Source organism: Microcaecilia unicolor, chromosome 5 (genome assembly GCF_901765095.1).
Source record: "Microcaecilia unicolor chromosome 5, aMicUni1.1, whole genome shotgun sequence".
NCBI lineage: Eukaryota > Metazoa > Chordata > Amphibia > Gymnophiona > Siphonopidae > Microcaecilia > Microcaecilia unicolor.
This window is the reverse complement of record NC_044035.1, coordinates 347,287,857-347,304,851: the sequence shown is the minus strand read 5'-3', so window position 1 is coordinate 347,304,851 and position 16,995 is coordinate 347,287,857. Positions and strand designations below refer to the sequence as shown.

The 16,995-nt window shown below is 45.9% G+C and overlaps 1 protein-coding gene across 2 annotated transcripts in view; it reads left to right on the top strand.

The window, feature by feature from the left end:
• The window catches only part of ZDHHC7 (zinc finger DHHC-type containing 7), a 141,081-nt gene that overhangs the window by 98,183 nt on the left and 25,903 nt on the right, over positions 1-16,995 (top strand). For both annotated transcript variants that reach the window (XM_030204538.1, XM_030204539.1), the window contains exon 5: positions 10,001-10,097. In XM_030204538.1, the coding sequence (XP_030060398.1) occupies positions 10,001-10,097 (97 nt within the window). The remainder of the gene's footprint in view (positions 1-10,000; positions 10,098-16,995) is intronic.

Genomic DNA, 16,995 nt, shown 5'->3' with positions numbered 1-16,995 from the left:
TAAACTTAACTGTTTATCTGCAAATATCAATTTAGCTAGTTTTGTTTAAACCAGACAAAAATAAACCGGATATTAAATGCTGGTCTCTGGAAACGACCCAGCATTGAATATCCGGGCTGACTGCGGGAGTTACCCGAGCTCCCTCTCACGTTCTAAATATTGGCCCTCCCATGTATTTTTTATTTTTGTTACATTTGTACCCTGCGCTTTCCCACTCATGGCAGGCTCAATGCGGCTTACATGGGGACAATGGAGGGTTAAGTGACTTGCCCAGAGTCACAAGGAGCTGCCTGTGCCTGAAGTGGGAATCCAACTTAGTTCCCCAGGACCAAAGTCCACCACCCTAACCACTAGGCCACTCCTCCACTTTTGCTACAATTTGAGATTCTACATGGAATGTTGCTATTCCACTAGTAACATTCCATGTAGAAGTCGGCCCTTGCAGATCACCAATGTGGCCGCGCAGGCTTCAGCTTCTGTGAGTCTGACGTCCTGCACGTACGTGCAGGACGTCAGACTCACAGAAACAGAAGCCTGCGCAGCCTTGTACATGGAATGTTGCTAGTGGAATAGCAACATTCCTTGTAGAATCTCCAATAGTAGCAACATTCCATGTAGAATCTCCAATAGTATCTATTTTATTTTTGTTACATTTGTACCCTGCGCTTTCCCACTCATGGCAGGCTCAATGCGGCTTACATGGGGCAATGGAGGGTTAAGTGACTTGCCCAGAGTCACAAGGAGCTGCCTGTGCCTGAAGTGGGAATCGAACTCAGTTCCCCAAGACCAAAGTCCACCACCCTAACCACTAGGCCACTCCTCCACTGTTGCTACTATTTGAGATTCTACATGGAATGTTGCTATTCCACTAGCAACATTCCATGTAGAAGTCGGCCCTTGCAGATCACCAATGTGGCCGCGCAGGCTTCTGCTTCTGTGAGTCTGACGTCCTGCACATACGTGCAGGACGTCAGACTCACAGAAACAGAAGCCTGCGCAGCCTTCTACATGGAATGTTGCTAGTGGAATAGCAACATTCCTTGTAGAATCTCCAATAGTAGCAACATTCCATGTAGAATCTCCAATAGTATCTATTTTATTTTTGTTACATTTGTACCCTGCGCTTTCCCACTCATGGCAGGCTCAATGCGGCTTACATGGGGCAATGGAGGGTTAAGTGACTTGCCCAGAGTCACAAGGAGCTGCCTGTGCCTGAAGTGGGAATCCAACTCAGTTCCTCAGGACCAAAGTCCACCACCCTAACCACTAGGCCACTCCTCCACTCCATAAATTGTATGTCAGAAAGTTGAAGCTGTTTTGTGTCCAATATTGTTTTTGATATACTTGATTGCCTAATTCCAGATTGGAGCACATATAATTCAGATTATGTAGGCAGCATCAGCGTATGTACTTTGGTTTCCTAGTGGTACATGCTGTCTTCGTAGTACCAGCTAGGAGGGATGCCTGCTTGCTATGACTGTTACAAAGAGATGCAACATGATGATATGATTGTGCAGCCAGTTTGCAGTTTTGGCATGTGAAGAAGATGGAAGAATATGCTTTGGCCTCAGACGTGTGATCAGAAATAAGAACTGGCACAGTCCTTTCTCACGAAGTAATAGATACCCAGTGCCTCTTCTCTTAAAAATTGTTAAACCTTTTTGTGCTATGTAAAGGAAATACCCCTCATAAAGCTTACAGAAAAATGGAATTCATGTGCTGTACAACTGTCCAAAAGCAATCAGTTCCCATCTTAGATCAAATCCTCTTTAAGGACTAGATTCAGTATATGGGCGCCGAAAAAAATTCACGCTGAGCGGCATTCCGTAAACAGTTCTCTGAGTTGGGTGCCATTTACAGAATAGCATGTATTGCCGGGATCCACGCCCAACAGTGGGCATGAGGATGTACGCCATCTGGAACCTGGTGTAAATCCTCACGCGTAAGATAGGCAGGGGTCCTCCGAACTCTATAATACATCTTTAGTGAACACACCTGACCCGCCCATACCTATCACATTGCCACGCCTCCTTGCCAGTTGCACACTAAAAAGTAGCACTTAGCAAGATGTGCTCACAAATCCAAATTGTTGCCAATTAACACCAATAATTGATAGTGCCCAATTATTAGCACTAATTGACTCATTACTCAAATTGTGCATGCTATTTTGAGGGCCATTATATAGAATCCGGAAGTAAATATATACATAAGATTTATTGTATCCCATTTAAAACCAGAGCATCTAGTTTTCAGGGTATCCACAGTGATTTGGTTTATTATTATTATTATTCACTACACAACCAGTATTGGAGTGGATTACAATAATAGCATATATATAAGAATTATGTTTAGTCATCTGGCCATTCTGTTCTGCACAACTAGGTGTTATCCCATCCTACCAGCAGATGGAGTTAGAGAAAAAGCTGATCTTTGCCAGTGACCTCACCAGTGTAACCTGATGACGCACAGTGGAAACATCCAGTATTTTTTCTACCTCTAGCAGATGGTAGATTGTGCTTACTGGTGCTCCTTGTCCTGGCCTAGCTCCCTACTCTGCTGGCCGAGGCCGCACAGCATGGTTGAGCTAATCAGCCACTCCCTGCTTACTTAGTCTCTGAAACAGACCTGGTTGAGCATAGAGCTTTGTTTCACTGACCTCAGTCATGCTTTTTAGTTGCCACTGGATAAGGCGTTGACTCAGTCCTGCGGAACCCTGCCTGAGGAGTTCTGGTCCCAATTCCCCCCCATCCCCCTTGCCAGTACACTTTATGTGAGTGTTTTTCCCCCCGGACTCCTCTTGCAGCTCCCAGGCAATTAAAAAAAAAAGAGGCTAATCAGGTTTGACTTGCTTAGCTTGTTAACTTTATTCTCTTGTTCAGGGAATAAAGCTAATTGCCAAAAAAAAAAAAAAAAAAAAGCAAAGTGCTCCTGACAGAGCAGGGGGACAGTGGAGACGTCAAGCCATGGTTCACCCAAGTGGCATGGCAGCACACCGGCCACATGACAGGGCATGCCTCCCGGCAGATGCTGCACAGTCTGCATGAGCTGGCAGCTTCGTGCAGCAGCCAGCTCTGTCTAACCCTCTTCCAATGGGCAATTTCTGACTTCGGAAATAGCCCGGGTTGGGTGGGGCTTACAAAGCTGCTGCTGCTTCTCCTCCCCACGCTGAAACATCAGGACCCATGGTCACAGTGTCTTCGCTGGGAATGGCAGCTGTCTTGCCCACCCTCTTTTTTTTTTTTTTTTTTTTTTTTCATGCTGCTGCTTCTGAGCAGTAGGAACCTTCTCAGTTCCATCAGGGCTTGGTGTGGTGAGGCATCTTTCATTATTACCCACTTCTGGTCCTCCTGCAGAAGGGGGAACCAATGGGGTCCCTGGTGTTTTTTGACTCCAGAACTTTACCCAAATAGTTAAGCAAGCCCTGCAGGCAGAGGCTGGCCCCTCAGCCAGTGTTGGGGCCCCTAGGGACCTGGATGTCCCTAGCTGAGGCCCATTCTGGGGTCCAAGCGCAGTGGGGGGGGGGGGTTCTTGGACACTGTAATCAGCTCTGCAGCATTAGTGGAGGATCCGGATGGTCTCTTTGATCCCCAGTCCCCCTCGGAAGGAGGGAGAGAAGTGGTCCCATGTGATTCTGCTGTTCTGTCGTGAGGAACTTTCTTGTCATATTGACAAGGTTACGAAGGCCTCTGGGATGCTTAAGGCTCCCACCATGAACCCCTCTGGAGCCTCTTTTGGAGGGCCTCACAGGGCTCGTGAAGCATTTACTGCTTCATAAGGCCCTCACTCACATGATGTTGGCGGAGTGGGAAACCCTGGATCGTGCACTTAGGGGCGCCAGAGCCCTTGATTGTCTCTATACCTTCACACATGAAGAGGTGGAGAGGTATTGGTCGTACCATAAGGTGGATGCACTGGTCACAGCAGTCACCAAAGCAACTGCGGTTCCTATACAGGGGGGCTCAGCCCTCTGAGAGCCTCAAGGGAAGTGTGTGGTACAGGAGTTTTGCGTAACCTCTTCTGCAGAGGCATCCATCATTCAGGCCACTGTATATGGCAGCTATATGGAGATAGCCATGCTTTGTTGGCTGCAGCAACTGCCAGAGTCCCCCAAGGCTTCTCACCTGGAGCCTGGAGCAGCCTTCCTGGCGGATGTTTTCTGTGATCTGTCTGCCTTTCTTCCTGGGCAGTGATTTTCTCTATGGTGGGTTGGTGCTGGCTGTGGCTTCATCATTGGGTCGTGGATGTGGCCTCTAAAAAGCTGCTCAGTCAGCTACCATTTAGGCAACAGTTACTGTTTCGAAAGGATCTGAAAAAGCTAATGAAGGATATGGGGGAGACCTGACCTTTCCTCACCCTGAACTGAAACAAAAGGGTGCTCATCAGTCCTCCACCTCTAGAGGGCAGTCCAGAGAAGTGGGCCTTCGGCCAGTCTGGTGCTCGCTGGCTCAGGACTCCGGTTCAGTAAGATCATTTAAACTGGGTTCTTTTCTTGGTCCCAAAGAGCCGGTATGCCAGGTCCTTCAGATGGGACTGCAGCAGCCAGACCTGCCCAGTGAGGGTATGCTAGGTCCCTTGGTGTTTCCAGTGGGGATAGACTGCCTCTTTTCTGCCACGAGTGGGCCCGCACCACCTCAGATCAGTGAGTTCTGGAGATGGTCAAGGAGGGTTACTCTCTGGAGCTCACCCATACCGCCCCAATACCTTCATAGTTTCCCCATGTGGCTTGGCTTTAAAGCAGCAGACCTGTGCTCATACTCTGCAGCATTTACTTCCAGAGATGGGAAGGTGGTAGAACGAGAGGACATGAAATGAGATTGAAGGGGGGCAGACTCAAAAAAGATGTCAGGAAGTATTTTTTTCACAGAGAGAGTGGTGGATGCTTGGAATGCCCTCCTGCGGGAGGTGGTGGAGATAAAAACGGTAACGGAATTGAAACATGCGTGGGATAAACATAAAGGAATCCTGTTCAGAAGGAATGGATCCTCAGGAGCTTAGCCGAAATTGGATGGCAGAGCCGGTGGGGGGAAGAGGGGTTGGTGGTTTGGAGGTGAAGATAGTGGTGGGCAGACTTATACGGTCTGTGCCAGATCCGGTCGTTGGGAGGAGGGGATAGTGCTGGGCAGACTTATACGGTCTGTGCCAGAGCCGGTGGTGGGAGGCGAGGCTGGTGGTTTGGAGGCGGGGATAGTGCTAGGCAGACTTATACGGTCTGTGCCAGAGCCAGTGGTGGGAGGCGGGCTAGTGGTTGGGAGGAGGGGATAGTGCTGGGCAGACTTATACGGTCTGTGCCAGAGCTGGTGGTGGGAGGCGGGGCTGGTGGTTGGGAGGAGGGGATAGTGCTGAGCAGACTTATACGGTCTGTGCCCTGAAAAAGACAGGTACAAATCAAGGTAAAGTATACACAAAAAGTAGCACATATGAGTTTATCTTGTTGGGCAGACTGGATGGACCGTGCAGGTCTTTTTCTGCCGTCATCTACTATGTTACATGAGCTGGGGGTGGTGGAACCCATTCCACTTGTGGAGCGAGGTTTGGGTCATCATTTATTTTGTGGTCCAAAAGAAGGACGGTTCTTTTTGTCCCATCCTGGATCTAAACGGAGTGAATGCTTGTTTGTCAGTTCAGCATTTTCACATGGAAAACTTCCAGTCTGTGATTGCCTCAGTTTGTCCAGGCAAGTTCTTGACGTTCCTGGACCTGACAGAGACCTATCTGCACGTTTCCATCACAGCCCATTACAAGAAATATCTTTGCTTTTGTGTGCTGGGGCACCATTTCCAGTTTTGGGCCTTACCCTAAGATTTGGCTCTGGCTCCCCACACCTTTTCCAAGGTAATGGTGGTAGTAGCTACATATCTGCTTTGCTAGAGCATCTGGGTTTCTCCCTATCTGGATGATTTGCGAATTCGGGCTTAATCGGAAGTGGAGACCAGTTTGATTGCCTCTCAGGTCATTTCTTTCCTGGAGGGCCTGGGTTGGGTTGTGAATCAGGTCAAGACTCACCCGACTCCCTCCAGGTTCTGGAGTACTTGAATGACCACTTTGATATTGCTTGGGGGATGGTTTTCCTCCCAGAGGACGTAGCAGAAAAATTGCAGTTGTAGAAGCACAGATTGTACGAGTTGTCAGTCCCCAAGGTATGAGACTATCTGCAGCTCTTGAGAACCATGACTGCATTGCTGGAGGTGATGCCTTGGGCGAGGGTACATATGCAGCCTCTGCAGTTGGAGATGTGCCACAGGCCTTTCAGCTCATTCTGGAATGGTGCCCCCCCCCCCCCAGTGTTCGATCTGATGGCTTCCAGAGCCAGTGTAAAAGTAGACCGTTTCTTCAGTCGATGAAGGGAGCCGGACTTGCGAGGGATAGGTACCTCTGTATGTCTTCTCTTAATAGCCTCTGATTAGGCTGGCTGTTGCACAGGATTGCACATCCTCATCTGGTCTTGCTGGTGGCTCCAGATTAGCCCCAGCAGCTGTGATACCCAGTCCTCATGTGCCTGTTGGTGGGCAAGCCTCTCCCATTGTCCAGCGATCAAGGCCTTCTGTGGCAAGGCCCAGTGGAAATAGAAGATCCGGGTCCCTTCTGGCTTATGATCTAGCCCTTGAGAGGAGGTGCTTAGAGAGATGTGGCTTTTCTCTTGCAGTGGCTTCTATGCTGCTGCACTCTCAGAAATCTTCCACCTCCCTGGCTTATGTCGGGGCTTGGAGGGTTTTCGAGACCTGGTATGTGGGATGGACACTCTCCCCTTGGAAGGTTCAGATCCTGATATTCTGGAGAAGTTTTGAAATAGGGCCTGGATAAGGACCTGGAATTGAGCCTTTTGAAGGCCCAGTTGGCTGCCCTTCCTAGTTTTTGGGGCAAAGTAAACTTTCCCTGTCTTTGCATGGAAAGTTGGCCTGGTTTCTGAAAGGGGTGGTTATTTGCATCCTCCTCTGCATCCTTTCTTTCCTTCATGGGATTTGAATTTGGTTCTCCAAGTGCTTGCGAGGTTCTGTTTTAACTTCTGAGGTTGGCCTCCATTAAGGACCTCTTCTGTTGTCAAGTGAACCATAGAAGAGAGGGTATCTTGAAGAGCAAAATACTCAAACTGGGCCATAGCTCTTCAGTTAATGGGCTAAAAAAAACTAGATGGTCGCATACATATGTGTAAACCCGACAGGCGATCTTAAAGCAAATCCTACTCTCAACAGGGAGTCAGGTCTAGACTACAAAAGATACTCTGCCCGATATTCAGCTCGTGGGAGGCGGGCTGGCTAAGTCCTGCGATTGGCACTTAGCCCGGACAGTCAGCGCAGGGCTGTTTCCAGTGACCAGCATTGAATATCTTGGGGGGGGGGGGGGTTTGGCCGGTTTATACCATCAATTTAGTATTCAGCGCTGGCCGGTTACGTTTATAGCGGCCAAAGATAGGACTGCTATTTAGGCAGTCCGCTAAACTTAGCTGGCGAAGCACTGGATATTCGTCACTAAGTGCTAATATTCAGCAGAGATCACTGGCTATCTCACGCTGAACATTAACGTTTAGCCGGTTTAAGTGCTATTAACAGCGCCGCATACATCTGGTAGCGCTATAAAAATGATTAGTAGTAGTAGTTCCTTTTATCTCGCCACACCTTATGCCTGGAATAGACTTCCTGAACCATTACGTCAAGCTCCTTCCCTGGCCGCCTTCAAGTCCGGGCTAAAGGCCTACCTGTTTGATGTTGCTTTTGACTCCTAACTTGTCACCTACTCTTAACCCTTATCTTGTCTTCCTCTCTTCAATAGTTCCCTTTTCCCTATGTATCCTACCCTTTTCCCTTATTTGTCCTGTCTGTCTGTCCTGATTTAGATTGTAAGCTCTTTCGAGCAGGGACTGTCTTTTCTTCATGTTCAATTGTAAAGCGCTGCCTACGTCTGGTAGCGCTGTAGAAATGATTTGTAGTAGTAGTAGTGGTAGTTACCCAGCCAGGAGCCGTTCCTGGCTGGTTAGAGAGCACAGAATATCGGCCGGCCTGTAATTAGATGATATTTCTTTGCTTCTGTAACAGGTAGACTTGCTGTGCTTAGTATAAGTTGCAGCCTTTATAAACATCTTTGGACTATAACATTATGCAAATACACAGGAGATCCAGTATCTCCACATTAGGAAAAAAGGCCCGTTTCTGACACAAATGAAACGGGCGCTAGCAAGGTTTTCCTCGGAGGGTGTGTGTTTTACAGAGTGTTTGTGAGAGTGAGTGTGTGATTAGTGAGTTTGTGTGACAGAGAGAAAGTTAATGAGTGAGTGTGTGTGACAGAGAGAGTGAAACTGTGTACGAGAGTGTGTGTGTATGAGAATGAGAGTGTGTGCCAGGGGCCCCCTCCCTCCCTCCCAGTTTCAGGGTCCGCCTGGCCCCCCTCGAAGTTCCAGGGTCCGCCCTCCCTCCCACCCACCCACCCAGTGCCAGGGTCTTTGCCCCCCCCCCTCTCCCTCCCTCTCAGTTCCAGGGTAGTTGCCTCCCCCTCCAGCCACCCTGCGATGTTTAAGTGAAAAATTAGGGAGCTGTGTAGTGTATTAAAACGCACCTGCAACGTTGTGAAGCTGACTCCGTGGCTTCATTGAAGTGAAGGGTTCGTAAGGTTCGTCAGATTCGTCAAGTCTGTCACCATCTCTCTCGGCCCCGCCCTCGCGCCTCTGATAGGTCCGCCGCCCTCGACGTCAAAACGTGATGACGTCGAGGGCGGCGGACCTATCAGAGGCGCGAGGGCGGGGCAGAGGGAGATGGTTACAGAGCGACGATCCTTACGAACACTTCAGTGAAGCCACGGAGTCAGCTTCAGAACGTTGAAGGTGCCTTTTATTGTAGTAGATTTCTTGTAGCTGTGGAGACAGACATGGGAACAGGATATTTTTCTTAAAGCTGTAACCCGGTACCTCTTGTGCAGCCAAGGATAGAACAATCTCCTCCAGCCACAGGCTCCCGGTACAGTGAAGAAACAGATATCCACCAGTAACTTCAATCTTAAGAACTTTTATTCCATGCAGGTTTCTAGTACACAGTTCCAACAGCAGCATAGCACATACCAAGATTCAATACAGGCTTACAGGCTCCAGTCTGGGCTCTTTATCCGGTGCACAATAAACAGTAATTCAATTCCCAAGACAAACAGTTCTTTCAGTTCATCATCCCAGTTCAGTCACCAAGTAGCAGTTTCTACCTTCTATCCTCTTTACCTTCAGGAGAGTTCAATATTTTAGGGACTCCTTCTACCCAAGGGTTTCCCCCTGCATCAACTTCACAATGAATTCAATACTTTTGGGACTTCCTCTCACTCAAGGAATCTCAGCCTGCTTCAGTACTTTAGGGACCTCCCTGCCCCAAGGGTTTTCAGCCTGCAAATACTTCTCTCCTTCTGCTTCTCTCTCCTGAACTGAACTGAACTCCTCCGCTGGGACTCCTTCCCACCTGCCTAATCAGTCCCTGGCTTCAGCTACCACCACCAATCATTCTCCTTCCATTAGCTTCCTCACACCCAAACCAGCTGAGTTGAGCATTAAACTAATGAGACCAATGATGAGCTCCTGCACACAGGGTTTCCTAACTCTCTTTCCGCCTAGTGGCAGCCACTCTACACAACCTGCCAGCTTACACCCATGTCTTCCCCAATTGCAGCTAGGAGTCCAGTCCGGGTTCTTCATCTCACCCTCTGCCTCCTTGCCTGCAATGCCTTCTGGGACTTGTAGTTCAAACTGAAACTGCCTTAACCCAACTATCCTGGAGGTGACTTTTATCACAAAGCTCACAGTGAGAAAAGCTTCTCAACAAATAAGACCCAACGAAGAGGGCTAGAACCCGTGTCACTATAAGCAGTCTCTTGTAGATGGCACTATGCAAATCACTAGAGTAGTAGAAGGAAGATACGTCATTACATTAATAAACTAATGCTTTTTTTTGTGAGGGGATATCTTTTGTCTATGTAACAATGGTACAATTACTGTGGTGTTGTTTTTTTTTCTTCTCTTTTCATTTTCTACTAGTATTTGCAAGCGATGTATTCGGAAGATGGATCACCACTGTCCTTGGGTGAACAATTGTGTGGGGGAGAAAAATCAGAGGTTTTTTGTGCTATTTACTGTGAGTAAGCATGCATGTTTGAGTCCTGTGTGCTGTGCTTGACAGGCTGTCTGCTTTGCTTGTGGCAAAACTTTTTTTTTTTTAATCTTTATTTATAAATTTTTGTGTTTACATCTAATAACATAAACATGAAATATCAGAAATCAAATTAAGGTAATTCAATATACTTATAACCAAATCGGTTTAAAGTGTAGAAAAAAAGGGTTTACATTTGTCCCCAAAATATAGATCAAGATACTAGGAAATGTAAAGACTATATAATCAAGCAAAGAATTTTACAACGGGAGGGGCTATCTAGGTGCCTACAGCCAACGTTAGTAGTGCTATAATTAGGGAGGCAAAACAGTGGGTGACTTAACATTTTCTTTAGATGAGATGAATTCTAATAATGTCAGTGGGGAAAAAATATATAATTATTCATTTCAAAAGTTACTAAACATTTACAGGGAAACTTTAGCAGGAAAGTAGCACCCAAATTAACCACTCTAGATTTATAAGACAAAAATTCTTTCCTTCTTTTCTGTGTACTTCTTGCCATATCTGGAAAAATTTGAATCTTTTGCCCCATAAACATTTCATTCAAATGGCGAAAGCAAAACTTCTTTTCGTAAAAGTGTGGAGTTGTGTACACCCCTGTTCCTGATAGCTAGCTGAAAATTTCTAGTCTCCTGAAACCCCTGGGACGTTTAATGAAAAGCATTTATTTCTCTGGTTCTAGAAAATGTCAGTACAAAGGAACAAAGTTTTATTTTCTAACATTCCTTTGTAAATAAACTCTCCAGATGAAGATACACTTTGCATTGCAAATGAATTTGTATGTATAGTGGAGAGAACATTTATTTTTTTTTCTTCAAGGAAACAGCCAACCTGCTAAAGCTCTTCACCCTGCCATCTTCCACGTGACATTGTCACTTACAAAACAAGGTCATTTATCTCAGCAGCCTAAGCTGGTTGGAGTGATCAGGTCTATGGAGACGCATATTGCGGGTGCTGTGATACTGCCTGACCTTGCCAGTATGCAAGGTATCTTGTAAAGCTTCTGGATAGTGAGGTTGCACAACAGACCGTGGTAGGCCAGGTGCCCTTAAATACAACTAAAGATCAGACAAAAGATGTCAAATCAATAGTGTCAGGTACTAAGCATCATGCAAATAAGAACAACAAACATACTTTGAAATGTCTATATGCAAATGCTAGGAGTCTAAGAAATAAGATGGGAGAGTTGGAATATATTGCACTAAATGAAAAATTGGATATAATAGGCATTACTGAGACCTGGTGGAAGGAGGATAACCAGTGGGACACTGTCATACCGGGGTACAAAGTATATCGTAATGATAGGGTAGACCGGACTGGTGGAGGGGTAGCATTGTATATTAAAGAGAGCCTTGACTCAGATAGATTACAAATTCAGCAGGACACAAATCACACCTTTGAATCACTGTGGGTTGAAATTCCATGTATAAAAGGGGAAAAAATGGTGATAGGAGTGTACTACCGTCCACCTCGCCAGGATGAGCAGGTAGACACAGAAATGATAAAAGAAATCAGAGACGCGAACAAAATGGGCAATGTGATAATAATGGGTGACTTCAATTATCCAAATATAGACTGGGTAAATGTAACATCGGGACACGCTACAGAGATACAATTCCTTGATGAAATCAAGGACAGCTTTATGGAGCAACTGGTGCAGGAGCCGACGAGAGAAGGAAAAATTCTAGACTTGGTCCTTAGTGGAGCGCATGATCTGGTGAGGGACGTTATGGTACTGGGGCCGCTTGATAACAGTGACCATAATATGATCAGTTTTCACATCAACCTTGAAGTAACTGTACACAGAAAGTCAAATACGTTAGCGTTTAACTTTAAAAAAGGAGACTATGATAAAATGAGAAGAACGGTAAAAAAAAAACTTAGGGGGGCAACTGAGAGAGTAAAAACTGTACAACAGGCGTGGACGCTGTTCAAAAATACCATCCTGGAGGCCCAGGCCATACATATTCCGTGAATTAGAAAAGAAAGACGGAAGTCCAAAAGACACCCAGCCTGGTTGAAAAAAGTGAGGTGAAGGAAGCTATTAGGGCTAAAAGAAACGCCTTCAGAAAATGGAAGAAGGAACCGTCTGAAAATAACAAGAAACAGCATAAGGAGTGTCAAAGCAAATGCAAGGCGCAGATTAAGGCCAAGAGGGAGTATGAAAAAAAGATAGCATTAGAGGCAAAAAAACATAGTAAAAATTTTTTTCGGTATATTAAAAGCAGGAAGCCGGCAAAAGAATCGGTTGGGCCGCTGGATGACCGAGGGGTAAAAGGGGCGATCAAGGAAGACAAAGACATAGCGGAGAGACTGAATGAATTCTTTGCTTCGGTCTTCACCGAGGAAGATTTGGGTGGGATACCGGTGTCGGAAATGGTATTTCAAGCGGATGAGTCGGAGAAACTTACTGACTTCACGGTAAACCTGGAGGACGTAATGGGGCAGTTCGGCAAACTGAAGAGTAGCAAATCTCCTGGACCGGATGGTATTCATCCTAGAGTACTGATAGAACTGAAAAACGAGCTTGCGGAGCTACTGCTAGTGATATGCAACTTATCCTTAAAATCGAGCGTGGTACCGGAAGATTGGAGGGTGGCCAATGTAACGCCCATTTTTTAAAAAGGCTCCAGGGGAGATCCGGGAAATTATAGACCGGTGAGTCTGACGTCGGTGCCGGGGAAAATGGTAGAGGCTATTATCAAAAACAAAATTACAGAGCACATCCGAGGACATGGATTACTGAGACCAAGTCAGCATGGCTTTTGTGTGGGGAAATCTTGCCTGACCAATTTACTTCAATTCTTTGAAGGAGTGAACAAACGTGGACAAAGGGGAGTCGGTTGATATTGTGTATCTGGATTTTCAAAAGGCGTTTGACAAGGTACCTCATGAAAGGCTACAGAGGAAATTGGAGGGTCATGGGATAGGAGGAAATGTCCTATTGTGGATTAAAAACTGGTTGAAGGATAGGAAACAGAGAGTGGGGTTAAATGGGCAGTATTCACAATGGAGAAGGGTAGTTAGTGGGGTTCCTCAGGGGTCCGTGCTAGGACCGCTGCTTTTTAATATATTTATAAATGATTTAGAGATGGGAGTAACTAGCGAGGTAATTAAATTTGCTGATGACACAAAGTTATTCAAAGTCGTTAAATCGCGACAGGATTGTGAAAAATTACAAGAGGACCTTACAAGACTGGGAGACTGGGCGGCTAAATGGCAGATGATGTTTAATGTGAGCAAGTGCAAGGTGATGCATGTGGGAAAAAAGAACCCGAATTATAGCTACGTCATGCAAGGTTCCACGTTAGGAGTTACGGACCAAGAAAGGGATCTGGGTGTCGTCGTCGATAACACACTGAAACCTTCTGCTCAGTGTGCTGCTGCGGCTAAGAAAGCGAATAGAATGTTGGGTATTATCAGGAAAAGTATGGAAAACAGGTGTGAGGATGTTATAATGCTGTTGTATCGCTCCATGGTGCGACCGCACCTTGAGTATTGTGTTCAATTCTGGTCGCCGCATCTCAAGAAAGATATAGTAGAATTGGAAAAGGTGCAGCGAAGGGCGACTAAAATGATAGCGGGGATGGGACGACTTCCCTATGAAGAAAGACTAAGGAGGCTAGGGCTATACAGCTTGGAGAAGAGACGGCTGAGGGGAGACATGATAGAGGTACAGTGGTGGAAATAAGTATTTGATCCCTTGCTGATTTTGTAAGTTTGCCCACTGACAAAGACATGAGCAGCCCATAATTGAAGGGTAGGTTATTGGTAACAGTGAGAGATAGCACATCACAAATTAAATCCGTAAAATCACATTGTGGAAAGTATATGAATTTATTTGCATTCTGCAGAGGGAAATAAGTATTTGATCCCCCACCAACCAGTAAGAGATCTGGCCCCTACAGACCAGGTAGATGCTCCAAATCAACTCGTTACCTGCATGACAGACAGCTGTCGGCAATGGTCACCTGTATGAAAGATACCTGTCCACAGACTCAGTGAATCAGTCAGACTCTAACCTCTACAAAATGGCCAAGAGCAAGGAGCTGTCTAAGGATGTCAGGGACAAGATCATACACCTGCACAAGGCTGGAATGGGCTACAAAACCATCAGTAAGACGCTGGGCGAGAAGGAGACAACTGTTGGTGCCATAGTAAGAAAATGGAAGAAGTACAAAATGACTGTCAATCGACAAAGATCTGGGGCTCCACGCAAAATCTCACCTCGTGGGGTATCCTTGATCATGAGGAAGGTTAGAAATCAGCCTACAACTACAAGGGGGGAACTTGTCAATGATCTCAAGGCAGCTGGGACCACTGTCACCACGAAAACCATTGGTAACACATTACGACATAACGGATTGCAATCCTGCAGTGCCCGCAAGGTCCCCCTGCTCCGGAAGGCACATGTGACGGCCCGTCTGAAGTTTGCCAGTGAACACCTGGATGATGCCGAGAGTGATTGGGAGAAGGTGCTGTGGTCAGATGAGACAAAAATTGAGCTCTTTGGCATGAACTCAACTCGCCGTGTTTGGAGGAAGAGAAATGCTGCCTATGACCCAAAGAACACCGTCCCCACTGTCAAGCATGGAGGTGGAAATGTTATGTTTTGGGGGTGTTTCTCTGCTAAGGGCACAGGACTACTTCACCGCATCAATGGGAGAATGGATGGGGCCATGTACCGTACAATTCTGAGTGACAACCTCCTTCCCTCCGCCAGGGCCTTAAAATGGGTCGTGGCTGGGTCTTCCAGCACGACAATGACCCAAAACATACAGCCAAGGCAACAAAGGAGTGGCTCAGGAAGAAGCACATTAGGGTCATGGAGTGGCCTAGCCAGTCACCAGACCTTAATCCCATTGAAAACTTATGGAGGGAGCTGAAGCTGCGAGTTGCCAAGCGACAGCCCAGAACTCTTAATGATTTAGAGATGATCTGCAAAGAGGAGTGGACCAAAATTCCTCCTGACATGTGTGCAAACCTCATCATCAACTACAGAAGACGTCTGACCGCTGTGCTTGCCAACAAGGGTTTTGCCACCAAGTATTAGGTCTTGTTTGCCAGAGGGATTAAATACTTATTTCCCTCTGCAGAATGCAAATAAATTCATATACTTTCCACAATGTGATTTTACGGATTTAATTTGTGATGTGCTATCTCTCACTGTTACCAATAACCTACCCTTCAATTATGGGCTGCTCACGTCTTTGTCAGTGGGCAAACTTACAAAATCAGCAAGGGATCAAATACTTATTTCCACCACTGTATATAAAATAATGAGTGGAGTGGAACAGGTGGATGTGAAGCGTCTGTTCACGCTTTCCAAAAATACTAGGACTAGGGGGCATGCGATGAAACTACAGTGTAGTAAATTTAAAACAAATCGGAGAAAATTTTTCTTCACCCAACGTGTAATTAAACTCTGGAATTCGTTGCCGGAGAAAGTGGTGAAGGCGGTTAGCTTAGCAGAGTTTAAAAAGGGGTTGGACGGTTTCCTAAAGGACAAGTCCATAAACCGCTACTAAACGGACTTGGAAAAATCCAAAATTCCAGGAATAACATGTATAGAATGTTTGTACGTTTGGGAAGCTTGCCAGGTGCCCTTGGCCTGGATTGGCCGCTGTCGTGGACAGGATACTGGGCTCGATGGACCCTTGGTCTTTCCCAGTATGGCATTACTTATGTACTTATGTCCTTTGTATTCAGCCCCTGACAGGTGAGCTGAGATGTAAAAGCACTGATGGAGGAGAACTGTTTGCTGCGAGACATTTGAGAGGAGAAAGGTATAAATTGTCTGAATGAAAAGCATGTTTGAGAAGAAATGCATGTGCGAGGAGAGACTTGCCGACCTGAACACGTATACCTTGGAGGAAAGGAGAAACGGGTGACACGATACAGATGTTCAAATTTTTGAAAGGTATGAATCTGCAAACAAACCTTTTCCAGAGACCGGAAGGTGGTAGAACTAGAGGACATGAATTGAGGTCGAAGGGGGGCAGACTAGTAATGTCAGGAAGTATTTCTTCACGGAGAGGGTGGTGGATACATGGAATGCCCTCCCACTGGAGGTGGTGGAAATGAAAACGGTAATGGAATTCAAACATGCATGGGATAAACACAAAGGAATCCTGTTTAGAAGGAATGGATCCACGGAATCTTAGCAGAGATTGGGTGGCGATGCCGGTAATTGGGAAGCAAAATCGGTTCTGGGCAGACTTCTACGGTCTACGTCCTGGTTGTGACTGAATAGATATGGAAGGACTTCGGCATTAGCTTCAGAACTTTTAGTACAAGAACAGTGCTGGGCAGACTTCTGTGGTCTGTGCTCTGAGAACGGCAAGGACAAAGCAAACTCGGGTATACATATAAAGTATCACATACCATGTAAAATGAATTTATCTTCTTGGGCAGAGTGGATGGACCGTACAGGGCTTTATCTGCCGTCATTTAATATGTTTCTATATGTTATTAACTGATTGAAAAAAATTGCATTGGAAGTTAAAAATAGGAACAATCCAGATGTGTCATTTCCTACTAAACTAAATTTTGCCTCGTTGTTTGCTCACCTAGCAAATAGCAGTTCTGTTCCCACTGTATCTGCTAGGTAGGCAAGCAGCGAGGTAAAATTTAGTTTAGTAGGAAATACTTATTATTGGTGTAAGATATTGACAGAAAAGGTCTTTGCTTATTTCCGATCTGACGAAGAAGGGCAACCTTCGAAAGCTAATCAAGAAATGTATTAAGTTATGTCCAATAAAAAAGGTATCATCTTATTTTTTTTTCCATGTTCTATTTTGTTTGATTTCTATAGATTCTACATGGAATGTTGCTATTCCACTAGCAACATTCCATGTAGAAG